Source organism: Myotis nattereri (assembly GCF_964212035.1).
Source record: "Myotis nattereri genome assembly, chromosome: 20".
NCBI lineage: Eukaryota > Metazoa > Chordata > Mammalia > Chiroptera > Vespertilionidae > Myotis > Myotis nattereri.
The window spans coordinates 1,759,511-1,785,435 of NC_138096.1; the positions used below are offsets into that span (position 1 = coordinate 1,759,511).

General features: G+C 58.4%; 1 protein-coding gene across 1 annotated transcript; it reads left to right on the top strand.

Moving 5' to 3' along the window:
- Nucleotides 1–130: 130 nt before the first annotated feature.
- On the top strand, nucleotides 131–25,810 carry ASPM (assembly factor for spindle microtubules; the record flags this gene model as incomplete). Its single annotated transcript, XM_081114261.1, has 26 exons — nucleotides 131–373; nucleotides 2,254–2,397; nucleotides 2,563–4,051; nucleotides 5,706–5,852; nucleotides 6,773–7,018; nucleotides 7,254–7,321; nucleotides 7,941–8,082; nucleotides 8,624–8,754; nucleotides 9,104–9,279; nucleotides 9,950–10,095; nucleotides 10,588–10,673; nucleotides 11,012–11,233; nucleotides 11,363–11,570; nucleotides 11,660–11,805; nucleotides 11,913–12,041; nucleotides 13,103–13,297; nucleotides 13,993–18,270; nucleotides 18,670–18,836; nucleotides 19,098–19,194; nucleotides 20,308–20,457; nucleotides 21,529–21,723; nucleotides 22,921–23,113; nucleotides 23,244–23,398; nucleotides 24,141–24,317; nucleotides 24,735–24,901; nucleotides 25,539–25,810. 26 exons carry the CDS (start codon nucleotides 131–133, stop codon nucleotides 25,642–25,644), a joined length of 9,603 nt encoding a protein of 3,200 aa, XP_080970387.1. The 3' UTR covers nucleotides 25,645–25,810.
- Between the last annotated feature and the right edge of the window lie 115 nt (nucleotides 25,811–25,925).

Below are 25,925 nucleotides of genomic sequence, written 5' to 3' on the forward strand. Positions count from 1 at the left end.
GCCACCGCTAGTATCGCCCGTGTTGTGTCGGCGAGTGTTTTGGGGTGTCGTTCCGTTCGTTTCTGGGGTGCGGGCGCCTGGGAGAGGAGGACAAGGCGACTGGCTTTCTCTGCGGGGCGGCCCGGGCTGCATGGCGGCGCGGCGAGGCTGCGGGGGCGCGGGCGCCTCGGGGCGGGGGCCGCCGCCCGTGCTCATCCTCAGCCACTTCTGCCCGCGGCCCTTCGTGTGCTTCGGGGACCTGCGCCCCGGCGCCTCGCGGACGCTGCCGCTGGCCGTGCTCAACCCCAACGCCGAGGCGGCCGCCGTGACAGTGCCCCGCGGGCCCGCCGCCGACCGCGGCTTCCGCGTCTGCCCGCGCGCCTTCGAGCTGCAGGTGGGTGTGCGGGCGGGCGCTCGCCCCGTCCCCGCCGTCACCCCGCGGCCCGGTGGGGGTCGGGGTGGAGCCCGGAGAGGAAAAGACAGACGCGGGGGGCCCTAGAGGACGGAGCCAGGTCTCCGCTGCCCACTCGGGGGACATCCCGGTCCCCGGTCTCGGGAGGGGGATGAGGGTGGGGGACCGCACCCCAGCGCGCATGCGCGGAGCATCCCTGGCCGCATTTCCAGAGCCTATTGAATGGAGCAGCGATGCGCCACCCGGTTCGCCTCCGGGCACACGTATGCTAACTACCAAAATTCTGCAGCGCACACCCCAAAATATAATTTTTGCTAATCTGATCCCCCCCAAAATATATTTTTTTTGCTGATCTGACTAACAATAGAAATAGGCATGATTGTGATTCATTCACCCCGGACCGCTGTTGTTGTGTTGGCTATTGTCTTTTTTGTTTGTTTGGTTTTTTTTAATTTGACAATCTAAGGCAAGAGAGGTCAGTGCCTCAGACTTCAATTTTTAAAAATTCTGAAAGTTCTTGTGCATCAGCCATGAAAAGTCGAGACCTCAGGCATCGCGGCTAGAGGGCGCTTGGGATGAACTCCTGGAGTTTTCTCGGTGCACGGATCGCGTTTCATCCCATCACTTGGGGTTTCCCGGGATTTTCCCCGGTGGCTCTTCTGCATGGCGCTGGCTAGAGCCCTGTTCCCGTCTTTGTTACCGAAACCCATCGACTGTCAGTTCTTCGGGCCGCGGCGGCCTTTCCACCCGGGGGAACGTCTCTCCGAATGTGTGGCTCACCCGCGGGTCCCAGGGGTTCAAGAGGGGAGGCCCCGCCCCAAGGCCGGAGCCGAGGTCGCCCACCTGGGTGTCAGCTGGGGTTCTGCCCCTGGGGCCCCGCCTCCCCTCCAGTTCTCGGGGATCCTAGATCCCCAGTTTCCTACCTGCAGAATAATTCCTTTTTGTTATGTGGAATGAATGGGGTTTTTTTTGTTTTGGTTTTGTTTGGGGTTTTTTTTTTTTTTGCTTGTTTTAGAATGTACTGTTTGATTGAGTTCATTGTTTTGTGTATTTTTTTAACCAGATGTTTCTGATGTTTGACAGTTTTTGCTTGAAAATAACTTGCCTTTTTTTTTTTTTTGCCCGGAACAACCACAGCCCCGGAGTTTTTTCCATCCTGGCAGGGTTTCAGGCTGCGTGCGGGGTGTAGATGCCCAATTCTGAACTCTGGGGTCCGACTGCCTGGGTTCTGGTTCTGACTGAAATACAGAAAGTAGAACATGGAAGGCATCCTGGCCCCTGGTCTCCTGGCCTCTGGTCACCTGGCCCGTGAGAGGTGGTGGTCACAGCACTGCTTCCCGGGCCTGTGAGCGTGGAAGCTGTGCTAGGAGGCGCCCCAGACTGTGCCTGGAACGTGGCGTTTAACAAGTATTGGTGGTGACGAGGCTGTGCTCACAGAAGCTCCTGCGAGAAGGAGCTTAGTTGATTCTTTTCAAAATTTTTTGGTGCAAAAGTCTTAATAATGCAAATTCTTCTATAGTCCAACTGGAAGTAGTATGCATATCCTAAAGGAGTAGAAATACATGATTTATGTTTTAAAAACCACTGATAATGAAACATGATTTGGAGACTGTGACATTGCTTTGTTTACAGTTAAGATCGTGTTGCCATTTTATTTTATTGTGAACCTTGTTATTACCAGTAGCTTTTTTTTTTTGTAATAAAATGAGCGAGGTTAGGAAAGTATATTTGACTTAAATGTTACTATAGTGTAGAGTGTTGGTGAGTAACGGTTACTAATCTTGCACTGTAGTCTGAGTGGTGTATTATTATTATTCATAGTCTACTGTTACAGTAATTTAAACATACCCTTTTGATTACAGCCTAAGGAAAAAATTGTTATTTCTGTTAACTGGACACCAGTAAAAGAAGGCCGAGTGAGAGAGATCCTGACATTTCTTGTAAATGATATTCTGAAACATGAAGTTATATTACTAGGAAATGCAGAAGAGCCAAGAAAGAAAAAGGTAATAACTTTTAATCATTCTGTGGTTTACTCTAACAAAATGATAATGTGTAAAAATTATTTTGATAACACTCTTGTTGAAGTGAGTGACGTACATAAATTTTCTGATTAAAGGTAACATACAGCAGCCATCAACTTAATCTGTCCGTTTTGCTTATTTTTGCAGAGGAGTCTTTGGGATACCATTAAAAAGAAGAAAGTTTCGTCCTCTTCAAGCCATAAGAAAAGAATTTCAAATATTCAGAATGTTAATCAGACGTTCAGCGTTCCCCCCAAAGCTGACAGAGTTAGGAGCCCTCTACAAGCTTGTGAAAATTTGGGTGGGAATGAAGGCTGTTCCCCAACAGAAAACAATTCTCTCATCCTCCAAGAGAATAAAATACCCATTTCCCCCATTAGCCCCACTTTCAAAGAATGCCACAGGGACACGTGCTTGCCACTCTGTGTCCGGCGGTCCACCACCTACACATCGCTCCATTCCCCTGAGAGCGGGGAGCTGTGGGCATTGGAAGGGGCGCACATGCGCAAAGAGTTTAATGGGAAAGTCATAACGGAAACTTCCTTTGACTCCTTGACTGGTATCAATGGCCAGATTGAAGAGGATGGTAAACGTAGTCTTACCCCAAACTGTTCTTCCACTTGGAACATTACCCAGAGCCAAGGGGATTTTCTAAGTCCAGATTCCTTTGTAAAGAACAGCCGCAGAGCTAGTAATAAACTAGAATCAGTGCCGTGCATTTCACCAGATACGTTTCTCAAAGATGATTCAAAGCCCCGGCATTTGGAATCAAACACTATACATGGAATTTATCGGACAGTTTTAAGTCCCGATTCCTTCCTTAAGGAAAATTATGGACTAAATCAGAAGCTAGAATCAGAGTCAGTGAATCCATTTGTATCCCCAAATCAATTTGTCAGAGATAATATGCCGTATTTATCTCTCTCTCAACCAACTTGTGAGTTATCACCGCTGTCAAAAGAACGTTCTCAGGCCCCGCTGTCTCCTCCGGGGCAGAGAAAAAACGAAGTTTTACCGTTTATTCCTGGAAATCAGGGTGCAAACTCTCCCAAAGCTGTTTTTGCAGAACCCGAGGCTTTGGAAATGATACCAGATGGTCACAGTTTTACAAAACAGAAGCAGCCTGCATTCCCCGCAGCTCAGGATACTGCTGGACAGGCCCACGGTGCACAGCCCCGGAGACGCCCCATACTCTCGGCCACCGTTACCAAACCGAAGCCCGCGGGCCCCAGAGAGCGCGGCACGGAGCCCAGCGAGCCGAAGGCCAGGCGATGCCTCCGCAGCGCGGTGGGCGACTGCAGAAACGCAGCAGACGACCAGGAGGAGGAGGAGGACGCTCTTCATCCTTACCTCCCGGTTATAGATCCCGCGGGGGGCAACCCTGAGGGGTGCAGAAGAGCAGCTCCCTCCTGCAAGGCCGCCTTCCAGGCGCGGAAGAGAAAGAGCGGAGGAGGCGGGGAGGACGCAGCTGGGGCGAGCGCGGGCACAGGACACGCAGGAGAACGAGAAAGCAAAAGGATCCACTTTACTCCCGCGGAGTCTGGAGCCTCCACTGCTAAGAAAACAAACGCGCCCCTGACGCCCGCCTCCCAGTGTCGGAGCAGCCGAGGGAGGCCACACCCCAAGAAGAAAGCCGGTGAGTTGTCCCTGAGAACGTCACTCATAAAGGCCGCGCTTTCTGCTGCTTTGGGTCTCACACTGGCTGCTGCTGGGCTTGCATTAACCTGCCCGCCGCGGTTCCCCGTCTGCGTAGCGGGAGGTGGGACACAGTGCAAGACGGGGCCACGCCCTCCTGAGAGCCTCCCCCTCCCCACTCGCCATCTCTCCGGCTCCAGCATCCTCCTACCCTCCAGCACCTGCAGTCCTTTCATCCCCCCCCCCCCCACACACACACACTTGCGGCCTCCACTTCCGGTCTCCCTCAGCGTGGACTCCATCACTCATCACGCACACGTCCTTCCCCTCGCTGTGCTTGCCTAGAAAATCCCAACCCCAGTCCCACGCTGCGGACTCTGCCTGCTCCTTGCCGGTGGGTCTTTCAATGCGTGACCTCTGCCCTGTCCGGGTGGCTCAGTGGGTGGGAGCATTGTACCATTCACTGAAAGGTGGTGGGCACGTACCCGGTCCAGCCAGGGCACGTACCCAGGTTGTGGGTTTGATTTCTGGTTGGGTCGCAAATGGGAGGCAACTGATGGGTGTTTCTCACATCGATGTTTCTCTCTCTCCTCCTCCCTCTCTCCTCCCTCCCGCCTGCCTTCCCTCCTTTCCTTTCTCTTTAAAATCAATACACTTCATGTGAGGATTTAAAATAATAAATCAATTCATGACCTCCGACCTCAAGGAAGCCCTTAAGCCTTTCAGCTCAGCTCCCTTTTCCTGGTTTGTGGCTTCGCTGCAGCTGCCTCCACCTCCCTTCTCTTCTCCTGAGGCCTCCGCCTCCCCCCCTGCCCCCCAGGAAGACCCAGTGGTTGGGCTGTTACTCTCATCTGTCTCCACTGCTTCTGTGGCAGCTGCTGCTCATCGTGGCTGACGTGGCCTCTGACAGCTTCCTGTTCGCGTTGGGTCTCTGGTCTCGACCCCTTTCCTCTGCCTCCTGCCCGAGCCGGAGCCTCTCACGTCCACTGAGGGGGTGAGGGACCCGCCGCGGCGCAGCTCGGGCCTGGCGCTTCGTGTCGCTACCGTTCGCTGCATGGACAGGACCGTGGAGCAGCCGCGTCTAACTAGAACATTCATTCAGGGATTTCAGTTCACTTTTTAATGCTCTTCTTCTGCTTTATAATTTATTTTAGATTCTTTAGCATTCAAAACTCCTAACTCTAAAACACACAAACGGACCCCACGCATGGTTCCTGTGGCCCAGGCTAGTTTGACCTTCATAAAACGCTTGAAAACAGGCAAGTGTCTTTGGCCTTCACAGTCCTGGGAAACTGACGTTGAATGGAGCAGGAAGTGTGTTTCCAGTGGGAACGGATTGAACAATGTGTTTGTTGAAGGAAAGCCGCGGAGACCCGGGAAAGTGTGTATTCAGTCACAATGAGGGTGTTTTCTCAGTCTCATGAACCCCCTCCTGGGACGCGGGGTTGTTAAATCAGCAGGGGCTGCCTCGCTCTCCCTTGGTACTTGGATTGCGTTTCATACCCCACGTGCTCCCCACCGTCTCCAGCGAGCAGGGGCCAGAAACCCTTATTCCATGTCCTCGGGCACCTTTGCTAGTCAGGATGCTCTGTTGCTGTGTGTCCTGTAACGATGTAAAGGAAAAGGTCTCAGGCCCTGACCCCTTGCGCCCTCAGACATCCCGAGACACCCGATGCCGTTCGCCGCGAAGAACATCTTCTACGATGAGCGCTGGAAGGAGAAGCAGCAGCAGGGCCTCACGTGGTGGCTGAACTTCATCCTGACGCCCGACGACTTCGCCGTGAAGACACACGTCTCGGAAGGTAAGCGCCGAGTCCTTGCGTCAGGGAACCAGCACCCTGTTCCGCAGATGGGGTCCGCCACGGCGTTTGCCTTTTTAATGGCACATGTTTTATTACAGTGATGGCACGCTCCAGTCATTTATTACAGTAATGGCATGCTCCAGTCATTGATTATAGCAATGGCATGCTCAGTCATTTATTGACAGAAACGCTGAAGATTGTGTCAGGGAGAGCTTTTAGGGAATTCTGGACGGAACGTACGGAACCTGGCATTTTCGTCTCACTTTTCGTTCTTACACACGAGCCAGTGCAATTAGCAGGTGGGTTATTCTAATGCCGTCGGTCAGGTGCAGGGAGCCGCGGCCACTCCGAGCCGTCGCAGGCAGGAATCCTGGGAGACACAGGCGGCTTGCGTGGCCTCATCGCAGGGGCATGTTGTCTCCACCTTCTTCACGTGCAGGATTTTGACATCGAAGGACTTGGGTTAGATGGTCTCCAAGGAAACAGAGCCTGTTATGTTCGTTCCCTTCTGGAGAGAACTGTGTTGGATAAAAACGCAAATCGCATTTCAAAATGGAATTGATTTAAAAACCTGCACTCCCTAGGAGCGTGTCTGTCATTTACCAAGAGGGTGGAGGCAGAGAAACCAGCGAGGAGGCTCTCCCCTGGTCTGGGTCCGAGAAGAGAGTGTTTGAAGTGGGTGGCGGCGGCGGTTGGGAGGCGTGGCGAGGCTTGGGGTGGCACCAACAGGTTGCAGTGGTAGATGGGCCTCCGGGCCAGGCCCAGTGAACGGCCACACCTTTGCTTTGAGATGGAAGAGAGGAGAGCGTGTGGCAGGGCGGCCGTGACTGTGGGCGACTGTGGGCGACTGCGTTCCCTGCTGGGTGCGAGGGCGCCTGTGCCTCTCCTTGACCAGGCCCTTCTCTCTCCCTCCCTCCCAGTGAATGCCGCCTCCCTCCTCCTGGGCGGGGAGAGCCACCACAAGCTGAGTGTGCCCAGAGCCCCCACGAAGGAGGAGGCGTCGCTCCGGGCGTACACGGCCCGGCGCCGACTGAACCACTTGCGCCACGCCGCCTGCCGCCTGTTCACCTCCGAGAGCATGGTGAAGGCCATTAGGAAGCTCGAGGGGGAGATCGCCGCCCGGCGGCTAGCTGTCCGGAGAGACAGGCACCTCTGGAAGGACGTGGGTACGTGGTGACCAGCCCGAGGGCTCCTCCTGTAAACAGGCTTCGCCGTGTCAGGGTTACACGCCTACGGGACGGGCTGTGCTGCCTGCATTGCGCATGTTCAATGCTGTCATGTGTATTGAGTGGCAGTTGGTTTATTTAAAGTAACTTCACAGACGTGCCTGCCCTTCCTCCCGCTGATTCCTCCGCGAAGGCGGGTGACTGGTCTGAGCTGCGCTGTTTGCTTGCGTTTCAGGAGAGCGGCAGAAAGTCCTCAACTGGCTGCTGTCCTACAACCCCCTGTGGCTGCGCATTGGTCTGGAGGTGAGGACTCCCTTCGGCTGGGCAAAGACTGCACTGTAGAAACATGCTTTTAGGAGACTTTCAAAATAAAATAGGGTTTCACTTAGGAAAGCATTTCGTTAGCTTTTTCTTCCCGTTTAAAATGAAAGTGCTCCTGAGTCGGGGACCAGCCAGTGTAGATCATCGCCGCGTAGTTTTACCGTCACTTTTTTGTTAGTTTCTGAAACATGTATAATGCGGAGCTAGATAGACTAACAAGTAGAGCAAGCTCCTTTTTGACAAAACCAGGCTGTTTAAGTCCATTTTCTAATTGAAACCTGGTAACACCTGCGTGCCAGCCCTGGCCGGGCTGTGGCCCCACCCCGGCTGAGGCAGGGCAGCCATTCTGAACACCGGGCGTAAAAGTGGCACCAGAACTGGAGGTTTTCCCGTCGTTCAAGGCTCAGTCGTGTTGAGAATGTTAAAGCCGGTTGAGTCGGACGCGTCGCAGTGTGCAGAGGCGGCTCGGCAGCCACGGGTCCCGTCCCTCCTGCAGAGGGAGAGCGGGGCGGCCTGAGAGCGAAGGTCACCGTCCGCCTTCCCCCACACCCTCTGCCTCTCTGAGGTGCCAGTCCTGACTGTGGCTCTGATTCCCTCCCAGACAGTGTTCGGGGAGCTCATCGCGCTGGAAGACAACAGTGACGTCACGGGCTTGGCGGTGTTTATTCTGAGCCGCCTGCTGTGGAACCCGGACATTGCCGCCGAGTACCGACACCCCTCCGTCCCCCATCTGTACCGAGACGGTGAGCAGTCTGCCTCCACCGCCTTCTCCTCGTCCAGCGTCCAGGGGAGCGTAGAGATGGCTGCGTCTCACTCTTCCTGCCTCTGAAGTCACCTGCTGGGGAGACAGCATCAATAGGGCCCTCTTCCCACCCCACCCCCACCCTCACATTCCCCGCATTTTCTCCCCCTAGTTCCTTCTGCCTTTCTGCTGTCTTCCCCTACCCCCCGCTCCCCACCCTCCTCCGCTCCGGGGCTGTAGCCTGTGGAGGTCGTATCTGCTTGAGTGTCTGTTGTACACACGGCCCCTGGGCTGGTGCTGGTGGCATAGTGCTCGTTAGGATTCGTGGAGGGAGGTGGACTAAAGCACGCGGTGCCTCTGCGCCTCTCCCCCTCACGCCTGCGTTGGAAATGCTCCCTGTTCCTGCCCCTGGTGTGAGTCAGGGCCTCCAGCCACGCGTGCAGAGCCCTGAGAAGGCCCGTTGTGTCACTCTTACATTCGTCGTCACGGTCACGGGGAAGGTCCGGCCAGGCTCACCTGCGCGCTTGCTGTGCCGCCCCTAGGCCACGAGGAGGCGCTGTCTGCCTTCACCCTGAAGAAGCTGCTGCTGCTGGTTTGCTTCCTGGATCGCGCGAAGCTCTCGCGGCTCATCGACCACGACCCCTGTCTCTTCTGCAAGGACGCGGAGTTCAAGGTGTGGCTCCCCTCCTGTCTGGCTGCACAGCCCCCCTGAGGCTCGGGCTGGCCCTGTCGCGCGTTTTCTCTAGAAAGCGAGTTTCTCGAGGAGCGGGGTGGGGGTGGGGGGCAGAGGCGTGCCCAGCGAGTCCTCCCAGCGGCTCCCCTCTGTTTGAGGGTTGACTGAGCCGCCAGCCCTGCTCTAACCTGGAGGTGAGCCGACGGGGCTGCCCAGGTCTTTCCTAGCGGGCGCATAGCCAACCACGCTCGTTCCTGGAGAGAGTTATTAATTGGAGTGAATGCCTGAAGGCTGCCATGTGGGAATGGTGGAGAGAGTGGAGTCTGACGCCTGCGCCGGCTCCCCACAGGCTAGCAGAGACGTCCTGCTGGCGTTCTCGCGGGGCTTCCTCAGCGGGGAAGGCGACCTGTCCCGCCACCTGAGCTGGCTGGGGTTGCCCGTCAGCCACGTCCAGACGCCCCTGGACGAGTTTGACTTTGCCGTCACGAACCTCGCTGTGGACTTGCAGTGCGGGGTGCGCCTCGTGTGAGTATAAGACACAGAATCGGGCTCCTGAGGAACTGCTGAGATGTTCTGAAAGCAGTTTCCTGTGGTTGCACAGCCTTCATTGCTTTTTCATGTTAGGAAATGAATTTAGGTTAAAAAATGGGAATAAGACTCAGCAACACTTTTGGGAAAATGGGGTCAATTTTAGGCCCAGACACCGCCTCCTGTCCAGTGTTTCTGCGAGGAGGAACCCCCGGTGCCTAGAACGGGGGTTGGGGGGCATCGGACGTCGGGGTAAGTGTCTGCAGTGGTCGCACGAGTCCACAGCGTTCGAGACCAGTGTTAGCACCGCCCTCATTCCACACGAGGAGGAGTAGGACGAGGAAGGAAACGGGCCTGGCCGGTTCTACACTGGAATTAGGGTACCACTCGGGGTCCGGCGTCCAATCGCACGATCGTTCCTCCGTATCAAACCGGAAGCCTCAGAATGGCTGTGAGCACCCAGGTCCCGCGGGGAAGGCGGGCGTGGCCTCCAGGTTGCTGACTGGAGCAACCGAGTTCCAGGAGAATGTTTTAGAGTCTTTCTAACCCAGAACCGTCTAACCTGGGGGAGGGAGGGTTATGCGGGTGGTGACCATGTTTAAATGAGGCTTTTTCCCCTTACCTTTTCATGTCACACTCTCATCTGAAAACCCCTCCCGTTTGGTAGGCGAACCATGGAGCTGCTCACACGGAACTGGGACCTCTCGAAGCAGCTCCGCATCCCCGCCATCAGCCGTCTCCAGAAGATGCACAACGTCGACCTTGCTCTGCAGGCCCTGCGGGCCCGCGGGATCCCATTAGAGGACGAGCAGGGTGAGCCGAGAGCAGCGGGAGCCCGAGCGCAGGGGGAGCCCGAGCGCAGGGGGAGCCCGAGCGCAGGAGGAGCCCGAGCGCAGGGGGAGCCCGAGAGCAGGGGGAGCCCGAGCGCAGGGGGAGCCCGAGAGCAGGGGGAACCCGAGCGCAGGGGGAGCCCGAGAGCAGGGGGAGCCCGAGAGCAGGGGGAGCCCGAGAGCAGCGGGAGCCCGAGAGCAGCGGGAGCCCGAGAGCAGGGGGAGCCCGAGCGCAGGGGGAGCCCGAGAGCAGGGGGAGCCCGAGCTCAGGGGGAGCCCGAGAGCAGGGGGAGCCCGAGAGCAGGGGGAGCCCGAGCGCAGGAGGAGCCCGAGAGCAGCGGGAGCCCGAGAGCAGCGGGAGCCCGAGAGCAGGGGGAGCCCGAGGGCAGGGGGAGCCCGAGCGCAGGGGGAGCCCGAGCGGCCGCTCCCCGAGGGCCCTGGCCCCACGCGGTGCTCACGGATGTCTCACCTGCAGGAGGCGCGATCCTGGCCAAGGACATTGTGGACAGGCACCGGGAGAAAACCCTCGCGCTGCTGTGGAAAATAGCCCTGGCGTTCCAGGTAGCGCGTCTTCCCATCCAGTCGCCTAGACCGACAGTGGGAACTGTGACTTCCAGCTGCTCTGCTGTCCCGGGAACGGGGCTAACCTCACAGCACCCCACCCTCGACCTCGCCCCCAGGAGAAGGAGCCGAAGGGAAAGGCACATCCGGGTGGGGAGTGGACATGAGCCTGGGACCCAGGCTGGTGTGGCCCGAAACCCCGTGGACGGAACCCCCGCCCTTCCCATCGCCTCCGTGCGGACATGCTGGTCTTTAGCTTCTGTGGGTGAGAGCGATACCCTATCGAAAGGCCTGTTACCTTCTTAAAGGACTAAGGTAGTTGTTTTCTCTTGTTTCAGGTGGACATTTCTCTTAATTTAGATGAGTTAAAAGAAGAAATCGACTTTTTGAAGCGCACGTGGAGGGTGAAGAGAAGCACGCCTGCACGCTCCCGCCCTGCGGACGCTGTTCCCAGTGAGAAGACGGACACGAGGCCGAGCGGCTCCTCGGAGCAGCGTCCCGAAAGCATCAGGCTGTTGATGGAGTGGGTGCAGGCCGTCTGTGCCTTCTACAGCCTCAAGGTAGGTCCTTCCTCTCGTGTAGCCCCGTGTCTTCAAGTCAGTCTTGCTGAGGATTAAAAAGAAAGGAAACGTGCTTCTCTCCAAAGGCAATTGACCCCTTTCCGGCTGCGCCCCCCCCCCCCCCCCCAGGTGGAGAACTTCACGGTGTCCTTCTCGGACGGCCGCGTGCTGTGCTACCTGATCCACCACTATCACCCCCGCTGTGTGCCGCTGGACGCCATTCGCCAGCGGACCTCGCAGACCGTGGAGTGCACGCAGTCGGGCTCCGTGGTCCTCAACTCCTCGTCCGAGTCGGACGAGAGCTGCCTGGACCTGTCCCTGAAAGCCCTGGAGCTGGGTCAGTGCCGGCGGTCGGTGGGCGTGGTGCGCGCTGATGGTGCCAGGCCTGCCCGTTGGCAGAGCCGTCTCATCGCTGTCTTCTCGCAGCAGGGAAAGCCCCCGAGCTGCACCGGGAGCTCCTGGAAAACGAGAGGAGGAACTTCCAGCTGGTGAGCTCTGCGGCCAGGGACCTCGGCGGGATCCCTGCTATGGTGCAGCACGCGGACATGTCAAACACGATTCCGGACGAGAAGGTGCGGGCGGAGGAGCCTCTTCCCGGGGGACCGGGAGGAAACGCCCCGGAGACTGGCCGAGGGGCCTGCCGCCATCCCATCCGTCTCCATCTTGCGCTTCCTCCCAGGTGGTCGTCACCTACCTGTCGTTCCTCTGCGCGCGACTGCTGGACCTCCGCAGGGAAACCCGGGCCGCGCGGCGCATCCAGGCGGCGTGGAGAGAGCACAAGCTGAGGGCAGACCTGCGGCGCCATCAGGTACAGGGAGTTCCGGTGCTAAGTGCAGGGAGCTGGGGATGGCTCTTCTGTCTAACTTCCGGTTTCCTGTATTCGATGTGCCTTCCCGCCCGCCAGCCCTGCCTCCCTCGGCTGCAGGGTCCGTGGGACATGGACGGGATGCCTGACGGGCCCCGCCTTCCCTCCTCTGGACTCTCCCTGCCTCCAGGGAGCAGGTGTGTCTGGTGCTGGGGGTCAGGGCTGGGGCTGAGGCTCAGGGAGCCGCTCATTTTGTCTGCGAAGCTCCCCAGTTGGTCTTTTGTTATTAAAGGGAGCATTGCGGTTTCCATGGTTTTATTTCTCAGAATGTTTAGGACCTAGGGGTACGGATGTTAGTTCTTATTTCCCTTGTGGCCCCAAAAGGACTAAAAGTTGCAGGAACATAAAGTATTTTCCTGAGTTTGGAACCGTGTATAGCCTCTGCCTGGGTGTCCCCGTCACCAGGCAGGGCCGGTGCTGCCGCCGCGGCAGGAACGCTGGGCGGCTCTGGCAGCGCCTCTCCCATTGGTGCTTGTTCTCCGCACCGCGGGGCTTGCAGCCGCCTGTGCTCTGTGCTAAGGGGGCCATTTCCTCTCCCTTTCTGTGAACTCTTTTGTTCAAATTGTAACCAAGCAACATGGCCTTATTCTGTAGAGCATCTTTATTTCAGGGTCTTTTCCTCCTTTTTTTCCCCATACGATGCACCCCTTTTTGGAAAGTTAAGCATGAATTTACTGGACCACAGTCGGAGAGCCATACCACCCTTAAGTGCTTTTCCATTGATTATTGACGATCTGTGATGCATCAAGCATGTCTGTGGTCCTTCTCCTACGAAATCCCTCGGAGTCTTAGCTTCATCACGTAACCGTAGCTGCACGACCACCTCTCGGCCACTCCTCGGTGCCCAGGGTGCCCGTTCTCCAACTCCAGCTACGAGCGTGTCCCACGCAAGTGTGGGGGTGTTTGATTTCTAGGATGAATTCGATTAGTATTTAACAAATGATTTTCTTACAAATAATAACTTAGGGTCTCCAGTGATTGTTTAATTAATGATTTGTTCTGAGGAGAGAGACCGAGCTGCGAGAACCATCCAGGCTGCTGTGCTGGGGTTCCTCACCAGACGGCGGCTGCGGAAGGACGCTCAGGCCGCGCTGGTCATTCAGAGGTGCTGGCGTAGACTCTGCCGGCGGAGGGCGGTCCTGAGGGCGGAGCAGGAGCAGCTGGAGAAGGCGCAGAGCCAGTCGGCATCGGTGATTCAGGTAGAGCATCCTGGCGCTTTGGAATTTAGGAAGTTTCAGTAACTTTTAAAGGAAGAAAGTGAAATACGACCATCTTTTAAATTATTGTAGTTTAGACTTCTACATCTTATCTGGTATTAACTTCAGCAAATATTTCGGGAGCATTTGAGATCTTGCTTCCTGACATATGTCATCCGTTTGCCGCAAACTCTTACAAAAATTAAAAAACCAGACGCAATTGTTGTGTGCCTTCCCGGCACCTGTGAGCGGCTGTGAGCAGCCGCAGGCACAGACAGGGCGATGCCCGCTCTCCTCACAGGGGCATCCAGGCTGCCTGTCGCCTCTGCTGTGTCTTCATCCTGGAGGTTTCAGGCCTCCCCTCGGCCGTGCTGGCCTGTGGCCGGTCATTCCACTCCACGCCCACTGCATGGATCTGTCACATTTTGATTCTGTGTTAATCTGTTGAAGAATATTTGCATTGTTCCCAGTTTTGGGTAATTTCATTAGAACCGAGACAAGGATTTGCGAGTTGGCTATAGCTGTATCAGCATAGAAACCAAAATACACACGAAAGAGACAAGTATCTTTTTCAAAAATATATTGCGTGTCCATTTAACGTGCTCATTTTTAAGCAGTATGTTTGAAAAATTAATCCATTCGAATGTGTCGAGTACAGAAGTGACGTCCCTTACTCTGTCCGTCCTTACCTCCTGCAGAGAAATTGGAGAAGGTATTCCGCCAGGAAGCGGTTTCTGAGATTGAGACATTATTCCGTCGTCCTGCAGTCTCGGAGAAGAATGGTGGCTGCCGTCGCTTCTTACAGACGCCACCTGTGGGCCGCGGTGACCATCCAGAGGCACTGGCGAGCGTGTGTGAGGCGGAAACAGGACCAGCAGAGCTACCGGGCGCTCCGAGCCTCCTGCCTGGTCATCCAGTCTGCCTTCCGGAGGCGGCGGCGCCGGCAGCAGCGGCTCCGGATGAGAGCGGCGGCGACGCTGCAGCGGGCCTTCCGCGGGTGGCGGGCCAGGAAGCGGGCCCGGGAGGACAGGGCCGCCACCGCCCTCCAGGCCTGGTACAGGGCGCACAGGGAAGTGCGGAGATTCCGCCACGTCCGAGCTTGCGTCGTCCTCATTCAGGCGCGATTTCGGGGCTTTCGAGCCCGAAAGCTGTTTCAGAGGAAGAAGGCGTCTGTCCTGACGATCCAGCAGCGCTGGCGCGCGCACCTGCAGGGGAAGGCGGAGCGCACCCGCTACCTGCAGGCTCGGGCCGCGGCCCTCCGGCTGCAGGCCGCCTTCAGGGCCGCGAGAGCCCGGGACCAGCGCAGACAGACTCGGGCGGCCTGCGTGCTCCAGGCGTATTGGCGAGTGAGACGAGAGAGAGCTCGGTTTCTCAGCCTCAGGCAAACGGTCATCAGGTTGCAGGCGCTCGTAAGAAAGCATCAACAGCTGCAGAAATACAGGAAGATGAAGAGCGCCGCCCTCGTGATTCAAGTCCGTTTTCGCGCTTACATGGCAGCCAGGAGGGCCCGAGCGTCCTACCAGGAGACGCGCGCTGCGGCGCTGGTGCTGCAGTCTGCGTGCCGGGGGATGTGGGCCCGCAGGAGGTTCCGTCTCGCCCGCACATCCGTCGTGAAGATCCAGTCCCACTGCCGCGCGTGCGTCGCCAGAAGGAGGTTTCTGAGCCTAAAGCACGCCGCAGTCCGGCTGCAGTCCATCGTGAGGATGCAACAAACCCGTGCTCGGTATTTACGGTTAAGAGCGGCCGCCCTGTTCACCCAGCGGAGGTACCGGGCCCTGAAGACGGCCGCGCGGAGGCGGGAAGAGTACCGGCGGGTGCGGGCAGCCTGTATCCGGCTGCAGGCCTTGGCCAGGGGGCACCTGGTCCGCAGGCAGCTGCGGCTGCAGAGTTCCGCCGCCGTCACCCTGCAGTCCTGCTTCCGCATGAGAGAGGCGCGGCGGCGCTTCCTGCGGGTGCGCAGGGCGGCCCTGGTCATCCAGAGGGCCTACCGCGCGCGCCAAGCACGGCTCCGCCGCAGGAAGCGCTGGCAGGTGCTCAGGGCCGTGACCCGCCTGCAGGCAGCTTACAGAGGCTACCGAGCTCGCCAGCTCCTCCGGCGCCAGGCCACGGCCGCGTGTAAAATCCAGGCCGCTTTCCGAGGCCACAGGGAGCGGGTGCGGTTCCAGTCCGTGCTGCGGTCTGCCGTCACGATCCAGAGGTGGTACCGGGCCCGCAGGACAGCTTGTGACCTGAGGGCGCGGTTCTTCAGGGCGAGGACAGCTGCGCTTTCCCTCCAGGCTGCCTGTCGTGGGTGGAAAGTGCGGGCGCAGATCCGCAGGGAGCAGCAGGCGGCGCTGACGATCCAGGCCGCGTTCAGAGCGGCCCAGGCCCAGAGGCAGTTCCGACGGCTGAGAACAGCCGCGCTGGCCCTGCAGCGACGTTGGAGAGCGAGGGCTGCGGGAAGGAGGCAGCGCGTGGTGTACGCGGGGCTTCGGCAGGCGGCGCTGAGGCTGCAGGCCGCGTGGAGGGGGAGGACAGCGAGAAGGCAGATCCAGAAGCGACACGAGTGCGCCACCGTCATCCAGGCGCAGTACAGGATGCACGCGCAGCGCAGGAGGTGGGCAGCCCTGAGGGAGGCCGCGCGGCTGATCCAGGCCCGCTACCGGGCCCACCGCCTTGGGAGGAGGCAGCGGCTCTGGTATCTGAAGACCAAGGCGGCCGTGGTGACTCTGCAGTCTGCCTTCCGGAGGATGAGAGCGAGAAGAGAGAGCGCACGGGAGCGCAGCAGGGCGGCGGCCGTCATCCAGTCCCGGTACCGGGCGCACAGGGCCAGGAGGCGGTACGCGGCCTGCAGGGCCTCCGCCATCGCCATTCAGAGGTGGTACCGGCATGTGAGAGCCGCCCACCAGCAGCGCAGGGAGTACCTCCACTTAAAGGAGGCCGCGACCCACGTCCAGGCGGCGTATCGGGGCCTGAGAGCCAGGAGGCAGCTGCAGCGCATGCACACGGCCGCCATTGCCATCCAGGCCGTGTTTAAGATGCACCAGGCACAAGGCAGGTTTCGCCAGGTGAGGGCGGCAGCCGTCGTCATCCAGGTGAGGTTCAGGGCCCGTCGCCAGGGCAGGACGCAGCGTGCGCAGTACGTGGCCGTCCTGCAGGCCGCTCGTGTTCTCCAGGCGAGTTGGCGAGGAGCGCGGGTGAGGCGGACCCTGAGGCAGATGCAGAGGGCGGCGGTGCTGATTCAGTGCTGCTACCGCCGGTACCGCCAGCAAACGCACTTCCTGCAGCTGAAGCGGGCGACAGAAGCCGTGCAGCGCCGGTACCGCGCGGCCCAGGCAGGACGCCTGCAGCTCCAGAGCTACGCCAGCCTGAGGCGCTGCACCATCCGCGTGCAGGCTGCGTTCAGGGGCAGGAGAGCCCGGAGACGGGTGAGGGCTCTGCATCTGGCTGCAGCTGTCATTCAGAGGTGGTTCAGGGCCCTGCTGGCGAGGAGGAGGTTCCTTTCTCTCCGGAGCACTGCCATCTGGGTTCAGAGAAGGTATCGAGCCAACGTTCACGCAAAGCATCGCCGGCAACTTCTGCGCTTACGAGAGGCAGCCGTCAAAATCCAGGCCCGGGTCCGAGGTTGGCTGGTGCGGAGAAGGCTGCGAGAGATGCACAGGGCAGCCACCGTGGTCCAGGCCGTGCTCCGGATGCACCGAGCGCGGGCGAGGTACCAGGCCCTGAAACAGGCCTCGGTCCTGCTCCAGCGGCGGTACCGAGCCTGCCGAGCTGCGAGGCTGCGGAGAGAAGAGTGTGTCGGGCAGAGGGGTGCCACCGAGGTCCTGCCGGCCGCACAGGAGGGAGCGAAGGCGGGACGGCTCTCGCAGGAGCAGCACAGGGCCGCTGCCGTCATACAGAGCGCGTACAGGAGGCACCGGCGGCGTCTCTCCCACCAGCAGCTGCGGGTGGCCCCCAGGGTGACACAGGACAGACACAGCGCAAATGAGAACGAGGCGCCCGAGCACCGCGCGCTCGCGAAGGCAGCGGCCTGTACGCCGGCGGGCTCTGCGGCCCCAGCGGTGGGGGAGCGCCGGCGGGAGCAGCGTCCGGCGGCCGTCACTGTCCAGCCGCATCTCAGAGCCGTCAGAAGGCGGAAGCGTTTCCTCCAGTTTAGAGCAGCCGCGGGTTTTGTTCAGAGAAGACGCAGAGCGGCCGCGGCAGCGCGAACCCCAGCAGCCCCCGGCCTGCAGTCTTCCTGCAGAGGTTTGTGGGAACACGGGGACAGCGACCGCAGGCTCCGGGCCACCACCCGCATTCAGGCCTCGCAGCGGACGCACAGGGCCCGCGCCGCCGACCGGGCCGAGGGCAGGGTAGCTGCTGTCGTACAGAGTCACTGCGGGCCTTACGTCCGAGGGACGGCGGGGGCGAGGCGGTGCTCAGCGGCCCGCAGACCCGCACCACCTGTTGAGGCTGCCTGTCGAGGCCCGAGAGGGAGACGAGTGCTGGGAGAGGCCTCCGAGGGCGCGGTGGCCGCCATTGCTGGGCCCCCTGCATCCCGCTGTGACGGGCCCGGAGCTCAGCAGGACGCTGCCTGGAGCCCAGCAGCCAGGCCGCACTCGGGGGCCGAAGCTCATTCCCAGGGGGAGGCCGCGGTCACCAGCCCGCCAGCTCTCCGGGAAACGGCCCCAGGGACGCTGGGAGCCTGGCAGCCTGCCGCCCTGCGCGTCCGGCCCTCCCTCCGCACGGCCGTGTGTCGCAGCAGGTTCGTGTGGCGGAGCAGGGCTGCGGTCACCCTGCCGCTGTCCTGCCGGGCTCGGCGGGCCCGGAGACGCTTCCTGCTGGGGAGGGACGCGGTGGCCGTGCAGAGCCGCCACCGCACCTGTGCGTCCGCGAGGCTCCGGAGGCGCACGTGTCTACGCATCAGGAGCAGCGTTGTCGTCATTCAAGCGTGGGCCAGGGGATTCCTACAGAAACGGAAGTTCCGGAGGATTAAAGCCAGCGCCTTAACCATCCAGGTACGTGACTTCCATAGGAAGCTCCCATCCTCAGTGCCTGGGCGGCTAGGAGACGAGCACCAGCAGGGCATAGCGGGTGCTGGCTTAGGGCCGTAGGGCCGTGTTACTGACCTCCCCAAATGCCGCGTTTGAGAGGGAGCCAAGGGCAGCAGGAAGGACTGAGCTGAGACAGCACACATTGGGTTGCATTTCCGTAGGTGTCATCGCAGCTCTCCCGGGAGAACGGGTGGTGGGGGGGGGCGGGGGGCAGGGGGGGTGTGTGATAACGGGGGCCCTCTATTGCGTGACATTCTTTCTAAGTGAGAATTTTAATTTATAAATTCGAATTTTTAAATTCGAATTTATAAAAAGTAAGTAAATGAGCACCTCCTGGCGTGTGTCTGTTTCTGTGCTGAGCAGGCTGCGTGGAGGAGCTACAGAGCCAGGCGGTGTGCTCGTGCCGTGGAGGCAGCCTGCAGGATCCAAGCCTGGTTTCGGGGCTGCCAGGCACGCAAGCGGTACCTGGCTGTGCTGAAGGCTGTGCGGGCCGTGCAGGGCCGCTTCCGGGCCAGGCGGGCGCGGGCATGGTAATGCAGCCCTGCTGGGGCCAGGGTGGGCGTGCTGGCATGTGTGTGCATGTGTGTGTGTGTGTGTGTGCATTCGCGCATGTGCACAGCGATGGGTGCTAGAACGTAAACATAAATTATACTTTTCTTTGTTATGTTCTTTTGTTATTGCCTTTCACATATTTTCTTTCTTTTTAAATGGGGGTATTTATTTAAATGCGGGTCGATAAATACTTCCTGAACAGATTGATCTGAAATTGCTCTCCCATGACTGCACCTCAGGTTTCTGAGCGTGAGGGCGTCGGCCGTTACCATCCAGAGGAGATGGAGAGCCACGCTTGGTAGAAGGCAGGCTCGCGAGCACTTCCTGGCCGTGCAGGTGGGTCTGAGCGTGACCACAGCTCGTCTGCAAAGAGCTGCCTCAGGAAACAGAACAAAATACTGTGCTTAAGACCTACCAGGGCACTAATTTAAACACATCGCCATCCTCAGTTGAAACTTATCACAAAATACTGTTTGTGTGTATTTTTGTTTACGTATATGTGCAATTATAAGAGATTCTCATACCCAACTTCGAAGTGACTTTCAGAATAAGTCGTTTACTTGGAGAAAGTGATCATCGGTGTAGCATTGTGTCCAATTAAAGTCACACACTTTAAAAACATACTGTGGACCACAATTGGTGAACTACTTAAAATATTTAACATTAAATCTTTAGAATAGTTGCAGTACCGATGGTCTTTTATTAAAGAAATAAAAATTTTACTTGGAAGTTTTGATGCTCATGTAATATCCACTACGATTATAGCCACTTCTTAGTACACGTACTGCTGTGTATTAACTTATTTGATCCTGGTAGTAACCCGGTGAGGTGGTGTTCATTAGCATACCCATTTTACAGATGAGCAAAGTGAGGTCCAGGGAGGCAAGGTGACTTGCCCAAGGTCACTCTGCTAGTGGGTGGGGGAGTCTGTGTTGATCTGTGTTGTAAGACAGACCTGGGTCCCACTCACTCCGCATTGAGAAGGTCAAGGTCATCCAGGCCACGGCAGGCAGGAGGCGCCCCCACAGGCCATGGGGCTGGGCCTCCGGAGACTCGGGAGAGACCAGCTCCCACCTGGTCTGACTAGCGCCTCCGTCTCCAGCAGTTGTGCCTGGAACACGGGAGCCTTTGAGTTTAATACTCACACGCTTCCCTCATGATAACGAGCACATCCAAAGCCTTAACTCGCTGTTCTTGGGAATCCAGTTAAATGAAGTGCTGTTATTTAGTAAAATGCACAAAATGTAACTTGACTCTCTGAGTGATGGGTTGCCCAGTGGAAATATTTTAGAGGTGATCGGCACTTTTTAGTTACAGTGTAAAGAATGTTCGCATGTAAAGGTTAGTTTGCTAATGTGTGCAGTTTGGTAGCGGGATGCACAGGAGTAGACGTGGACTGATTGTCTTACGAGGCGAGTGTCTGGTTACCAATGTTTTCTTCTCCTTCAGACGTCGGAGCGCAGAGCCACCGACAGGCTCCTCCACTTCGCAGCCGCCGCCCGCTGCCACCTGGCTGCCGTGCGGATCCAGAGAGCGTATCGGCGCCACGCGGCCGTGAGGAGCGCGGAAAGGCACCTGGATTCCGTCATCTGCATCCAGGTCAGCCCTCGCAGTGGCTTCTGGGACGTGTGCGTCTCACACCTTTGTATTTAATAAGTACTTTCCAAGGGCGCTAAGCCAGGTCAGATCAGACCGAGCCTTTGCCGGATCGCCGGGAGGAGGGAGGGCGCGTGGGTTAGGGAGAGGCGGGTGTTCTGTGACGCGGGGACGAAGCTGCTCTCCTCTCTGACGTCACTGCCCTCGTTGACGCGCCTCCCAGCCAAGTCTGGGGGCCTGTTTCTCTGCATCCTCGCCCACACGTGGCTGCAGCGGGTTTTCTGATTTTTGCCATTTTAGCGAGTGGCAAATCCTCCCTCGTTTTCCTTTGGGACTAACATTCTTCTGTGCTGTGCTTTTTATTGAACGTGGTTTTTCTAATATGTGCTTTGCCCATGTTCCTGTTGGGCATTTTTTTATGTGCTGTTGGAGTCTGTATGTGTTCTGGATATGAACCCTGATCGTATGTACTTACGATATACTTAGCAGACACTGACACGCAGGATAGCGCGTGGACAGTGCATTGCAGAGTGACCCTGCAGCTCGGTGGGATTCACAGACCACGAAACGGCCACGCATCCAGGGTTAGATGTAGATGCTCACGCACCCCAGCGTGGCCTGGAGGGCTTTGCAGGGGGGGGGGGGGAGCGATGCCACGGAGGAGGCTGAGAGGTGGTTTCCAGTGTCCGGTTACAACTGAAACGTCTGTGTCATTAGGAATGTGCATGTGCATGTGCATCCATTTACATTAAAAACCAGCGCAGCCCGGCCGGTGTGGCTCAGTGGTTGAGCATCGACCTATGAACCAGGAGGTCACGGTTCCATTCCTAGTCAGGGCACAGGCCTGGGTTGTGGGTTCCATCGCCAGTGGGGGGCGTGCAGGAGGCAGCCGATCCATGATTCTCTCTCATCACTGATGCTTCATTCTCTCCCCGCTCCCTTCCTCTCTGAAAGCAATAAAACACGCACACGCACACTCGCACACGCACACTCACACACACACACACGCACACTCACACACACACACATGCACACGCACAAAACCAAAGTAAAATCCTCACGTGCTTTAAACAGAGATGGTTGCGGGCGAGGCTGCGGCTGAGGAGGTTCGTGCAGGTCTGTCACAGCGTCATCGACCTCCAGCACGAAGCTGAGGAGCGGCGGCGGCGGCGGCGGCACAGGGCGGCCTCCGTGATCCAGGCGGCCGTGCGCCGGTTCCTCCTCCGCAGGAAGCAGGCGCGGCTCCGTCACGGCGTCGTGAAGATCCAGGTGAGCCGCTGCGGACGCCGCGATTGTAGCTCAGGACTCGGGGTCGCAGTTCAGCTGTGGGCACTCTGCCATTTGGAAACAGCCACCCACCCTTTGAAAAGCTGAGGTTAGCCCAGAGGCTACGTCATAAACACGAAGCTGCCAGAATGTGCTTTGCAGAATCCCTGGAGGATGGACATGACAGTGAGGCAGCCCCTGTCCTGAGACAGTGCTTACTTAAACATCCACCTCATGTGTGTTATGTCCCGGAGCGCTCTCTAAACATCCTCCTCATGTGTGTTATGTCCCGGAGCTCTTTCTAAACATCCACCTCATGTATGTTCTATCCCGGAGCTCTCTCTAAGCGTCCGCCTCATGGATGTTGTATCCCAGAGCTCTCTCTAAACATCCACCTCATGTATGTTCTATCCCGGAGCTCTCTCTAAACATCCACCTCATGCATGTTCTATCCCGGAGCGCTCTCTAAGCGTCCGCCTCATGGATGTTATATCCCAGAGCTCTCTCTAAACATCCACCTCATGTATGTTATGTCCCGGAGCTCTCTCTAAGCGTCTGCCTCATGGATGTTATGTCCCGGAGCTCTCTCTAAACATCCACCTCATGTATGTTCTATCCCGGAGCTCTCTCTAAACATCCACCTCATGTATGTTCTATCCCGGAGTGCTCTCTAAACGTCCGCCTCATGTATGTTATGTCCCGGAGCGCTCTCTAAACGTCCGCCTCATGGATGTTATGTCCCGGAGCTCTCTCTAAACATCCACCTCATGTATGTTCTATCCCGGAGCTCTCTCTAAACATCCACCTCATGTATGTTCTATCCCGGAGCGCTCTCTAAACGTCCGCCTCATGTATGTTATGTCCCGGAGCGCTCTCTAAACGTCCGCCTCATGGATGTTATGTCCCGGAGCGCTCTCTAAACATCCACCTCATGGATGTTTGATGACAAGTACATTCGCGGTTTGAGCAGAGTTCGCTACCTCGGGTCAGCGAGTGAGCTTCCATGGTGCACAGCAATATCCGTGTATTTCTTCTTAGAAAGACTGAGTTCGCTGTTAGACTTAGAACCTGAATGAGGCTTTAGTTGCCAGGTGTCTGATCCATCGTCTAAACTCACGGAGGGTATTTACTTTGTGGAGATAAATGCCAGCTTACAGCATCCTCCGTTATGGTCTTTAAAAAGCAGTGTTTGTCTCCCAGGCACTGTGGAGGGGCTACGCTCTGAGGAAGAAGAATAATTGTACAAAAATTAAAGCCATTCGCAGAAGCCTTCAAGCTCTGAGTGGGGAGGTTCGAGAAGAAGACAAACTGTACAAGAGAACCGCCCTGGCCCTGTTCCACCTGTTGACATACAAGCACCTGTCGGCTGTCCTTGAGGCCCTGAAGCACCTGGGTGCGTGTCCCTGTGCCCACAGTCTTATCTGAGGTCACGCTCCACGTCCGCCTCCGGGCACAGGGCGCTCTCGTGGCCCCTGTGGCTGGGCCGGAGCCTCGAGTGGCTGAGTCTCTCCTCTTCCTTCCAGAGGTCGTCACGAGGCTGTCCCCGCTGTGCTGCGAGAACATGGCCCAGAGCGGGGCGATTCGCAAAATATTCCTCCTGATCCGAAGCTGCAACCGCAGTGTCCCTTGTATGGAAGTCGTCAGCTATGCGGTGCAAGTCCTGCTGCACGTCGCCAAGGTAGCTTTCCGTTTCAACGAGCAAATCCTCACGCAGGAAGTCCGCTCAGCGCGTGAGGTGTCCGTGTGCTCGTCACCAGAATGCAGATGCCCAGGCACATTCACGCATCTGCCCTCTTAGGGGAACGGGCTGGTCTGGACGTGGGTGTTTGAGGAACTGGCTCTTACTGAGCACTCACTGAGCACTGGCCCTGAGGCGGTTGGTGCTGTTACTCCCGTTCTAGAGAGAGGGGGAGCTTTCAGTCCTCAGCTGAGGGCTCGCGTGGGAGGGGGGGCTGAGATGGACCGCTTCTGTCTGCCCCGCGGTCCTGGCCCCCAGCGCTGTCTCAGGACAGGGGCCTCCTCCCGCAGCAGGTGATCCGGACGCGCTGCAGCCGCCACCTGCACTGCCCTCTCCCGTGGCGTCAGGGTTCCGGGTGTGGGGGGCGCAGGTCTGTGCTGTCGCGATGGGCAGTTGACGGGGATGAGAGGACAGCTCCTCCCCTCCCCCACCCCATCCCCAGCCACAGCTGAGGGCTCTGTCCCCCGGGGCTTCCCATGGAGCGGGAGGGGCCCAGACACCAGCTCTGGGGCAGGAGGAGCAGGTGCGCCTGGGAGAGGGACTCGGGGCGACCGGGGGTCACAGGTCACTCAGCCGTTCGCACCCGCGGCAGGTGGGCCAGGAGTGGGGCTGAGCTTCCTCTCGGTCTGGGGGTTCCTGCGAACCCCGTGCTCACTGTCCCTTCCCCTCCCTGTCTCCTCAGTACGAGAAAACGACGGCCGCGGTGGGCGCCGTGGACGGCTGCGTGGACACGCTGCTGGACCTGCTGCGGATGTACCGGGAGAAGCCGGGCGACAAGATCGCCGACAAGAGCGGGAGCATCTTCACCAAAACCTGCTGCTTGCTGGCTGTTCTGTTGAAGGCGACGGGCCGAGCCTCGGTGAGTTCACGCTCCCACCCTCCTCTGGCGGCCGCAGGAAGCGCGCCCTCCGGGAGCCTGTCGGCTGGGGGCGGGGGGTGTGAAGGGAAGGGGCCAGGGTGGGGTGTGGTGGTCGGGCAGGAGGTCGGGCTCGGCCGGGGCTGTGCACCTGTGGGCACCCTGAGGAGTGAAGCCACAGGACTTGGTGACGGACACAGTGGGCGCTGAGGGCACCGACTGGTACTTGCCTTTGTGTCATGTGGATTTCAGGGCCCAGGGTGGAGTGTTTGCCCTCTATCATCTTATAAAGCAGCTTATGCTTCACCCCAGCCCGACCTCAGAGCCGGGGGAGCTGGCTGGTTTATCACAGCGTGTGTTCGATGGAAGGGATGCAGAATGTACTTCTCAGTTCCCATCAGTGTGCGTTTTCTCTTTCAGGATGTTCAGAGCAGGTCCAAGGTGGCCGACTGCGTGTCCAGCATCTACAGGCTCACGGCTCATAAGCACAGACTGGACGCCGAGCGAGTACTTCACAAGCAGAGCCAGAACTCTGGGAGCCTCCCCCGCCTGCCCGAAACGCCTGTCCGGGCCAGGATGGTGGCACGGTAAGCAGGGTGCGCTCTGCGGCCCGCGTCCCTGCGCGTGCGTCCTGACGGCGGAACTCACACACGAGCTGTGTCTGCCGATGGAGAAGCAGCCGTGACCAAGAGGAGAGGGACCTGCGGGAGCCTCTCAGGACGCAGTGCCGTCAGGGTGCTGCCGCCCAGAGTCAGGCCTGTGCTTCGGGGGGAGGAGCAGGCCAGAGGGCACATGAGGGGCCCTGAGACTCAGGACCCATGCGCTAGCCTCTGAGGCCTGAGAGGGATGCGATCACCTTGGGGCGAGAAGACACAGACAGGAAAGTCCCACATGAACCTCAGGGCAGCCCCGCTCGCTCCTCCAGAAGTCACGTAGAGGGAGAGCCAGCGCGAGGGCCGAGGACTTGCTATCGGACAGGAGGACACCCCAGGACAGTGGCCTCCCCCAGGGGAGCGGCTGCGGCTGCGAGGTGGCCAGAGGGAGAGGGACGCCGCCGGGTGTGGCGGGAGGGAGCGTCGGGGGTAGTGATGTCTGAGAGCCGGGTCAGGCAGTCGCGTGGCCGGGAGCCACCATGTTCACCGAAATGGGGGCGGGGGGGGGGGGGGGGGCGTCGCTCTTTGAGGAGAAGGACGCGGCTAATGCGAGGCCTTTGCTCTCCCACAGGCTCCAGCCGGGCTGGGTCTTGAGGAGGGACAACGTGCAGGAAATCACGGCCCCCCTGCAAGCTGTGCAGCTGGTGATGGACACACTCGACGTTCCTTACCCGTGACGGGCAGCTCCGCGTGTGCAGGGAGAGGACGTTGTAAAGCGAATCATGGCCGTGGAAAGTGCTTTGGGTTTTTTTCCAGAACTAAGATCAGATTGTGTATTAAAATGTAAGAAATATGTGTACCAATAAAGTTTTTACGTTTGTCATTGTTTCTTTTAGCAATAGCATTATGTACGTGATGTTTCTCTTTCTCTCTCTCCCTCTCTCTCCTCCCTCCCCTTCCATTCTCTCTAAAAACCAATGGGAAAAATATCCTCCGTGAGGATTAACAGAAAATAAAG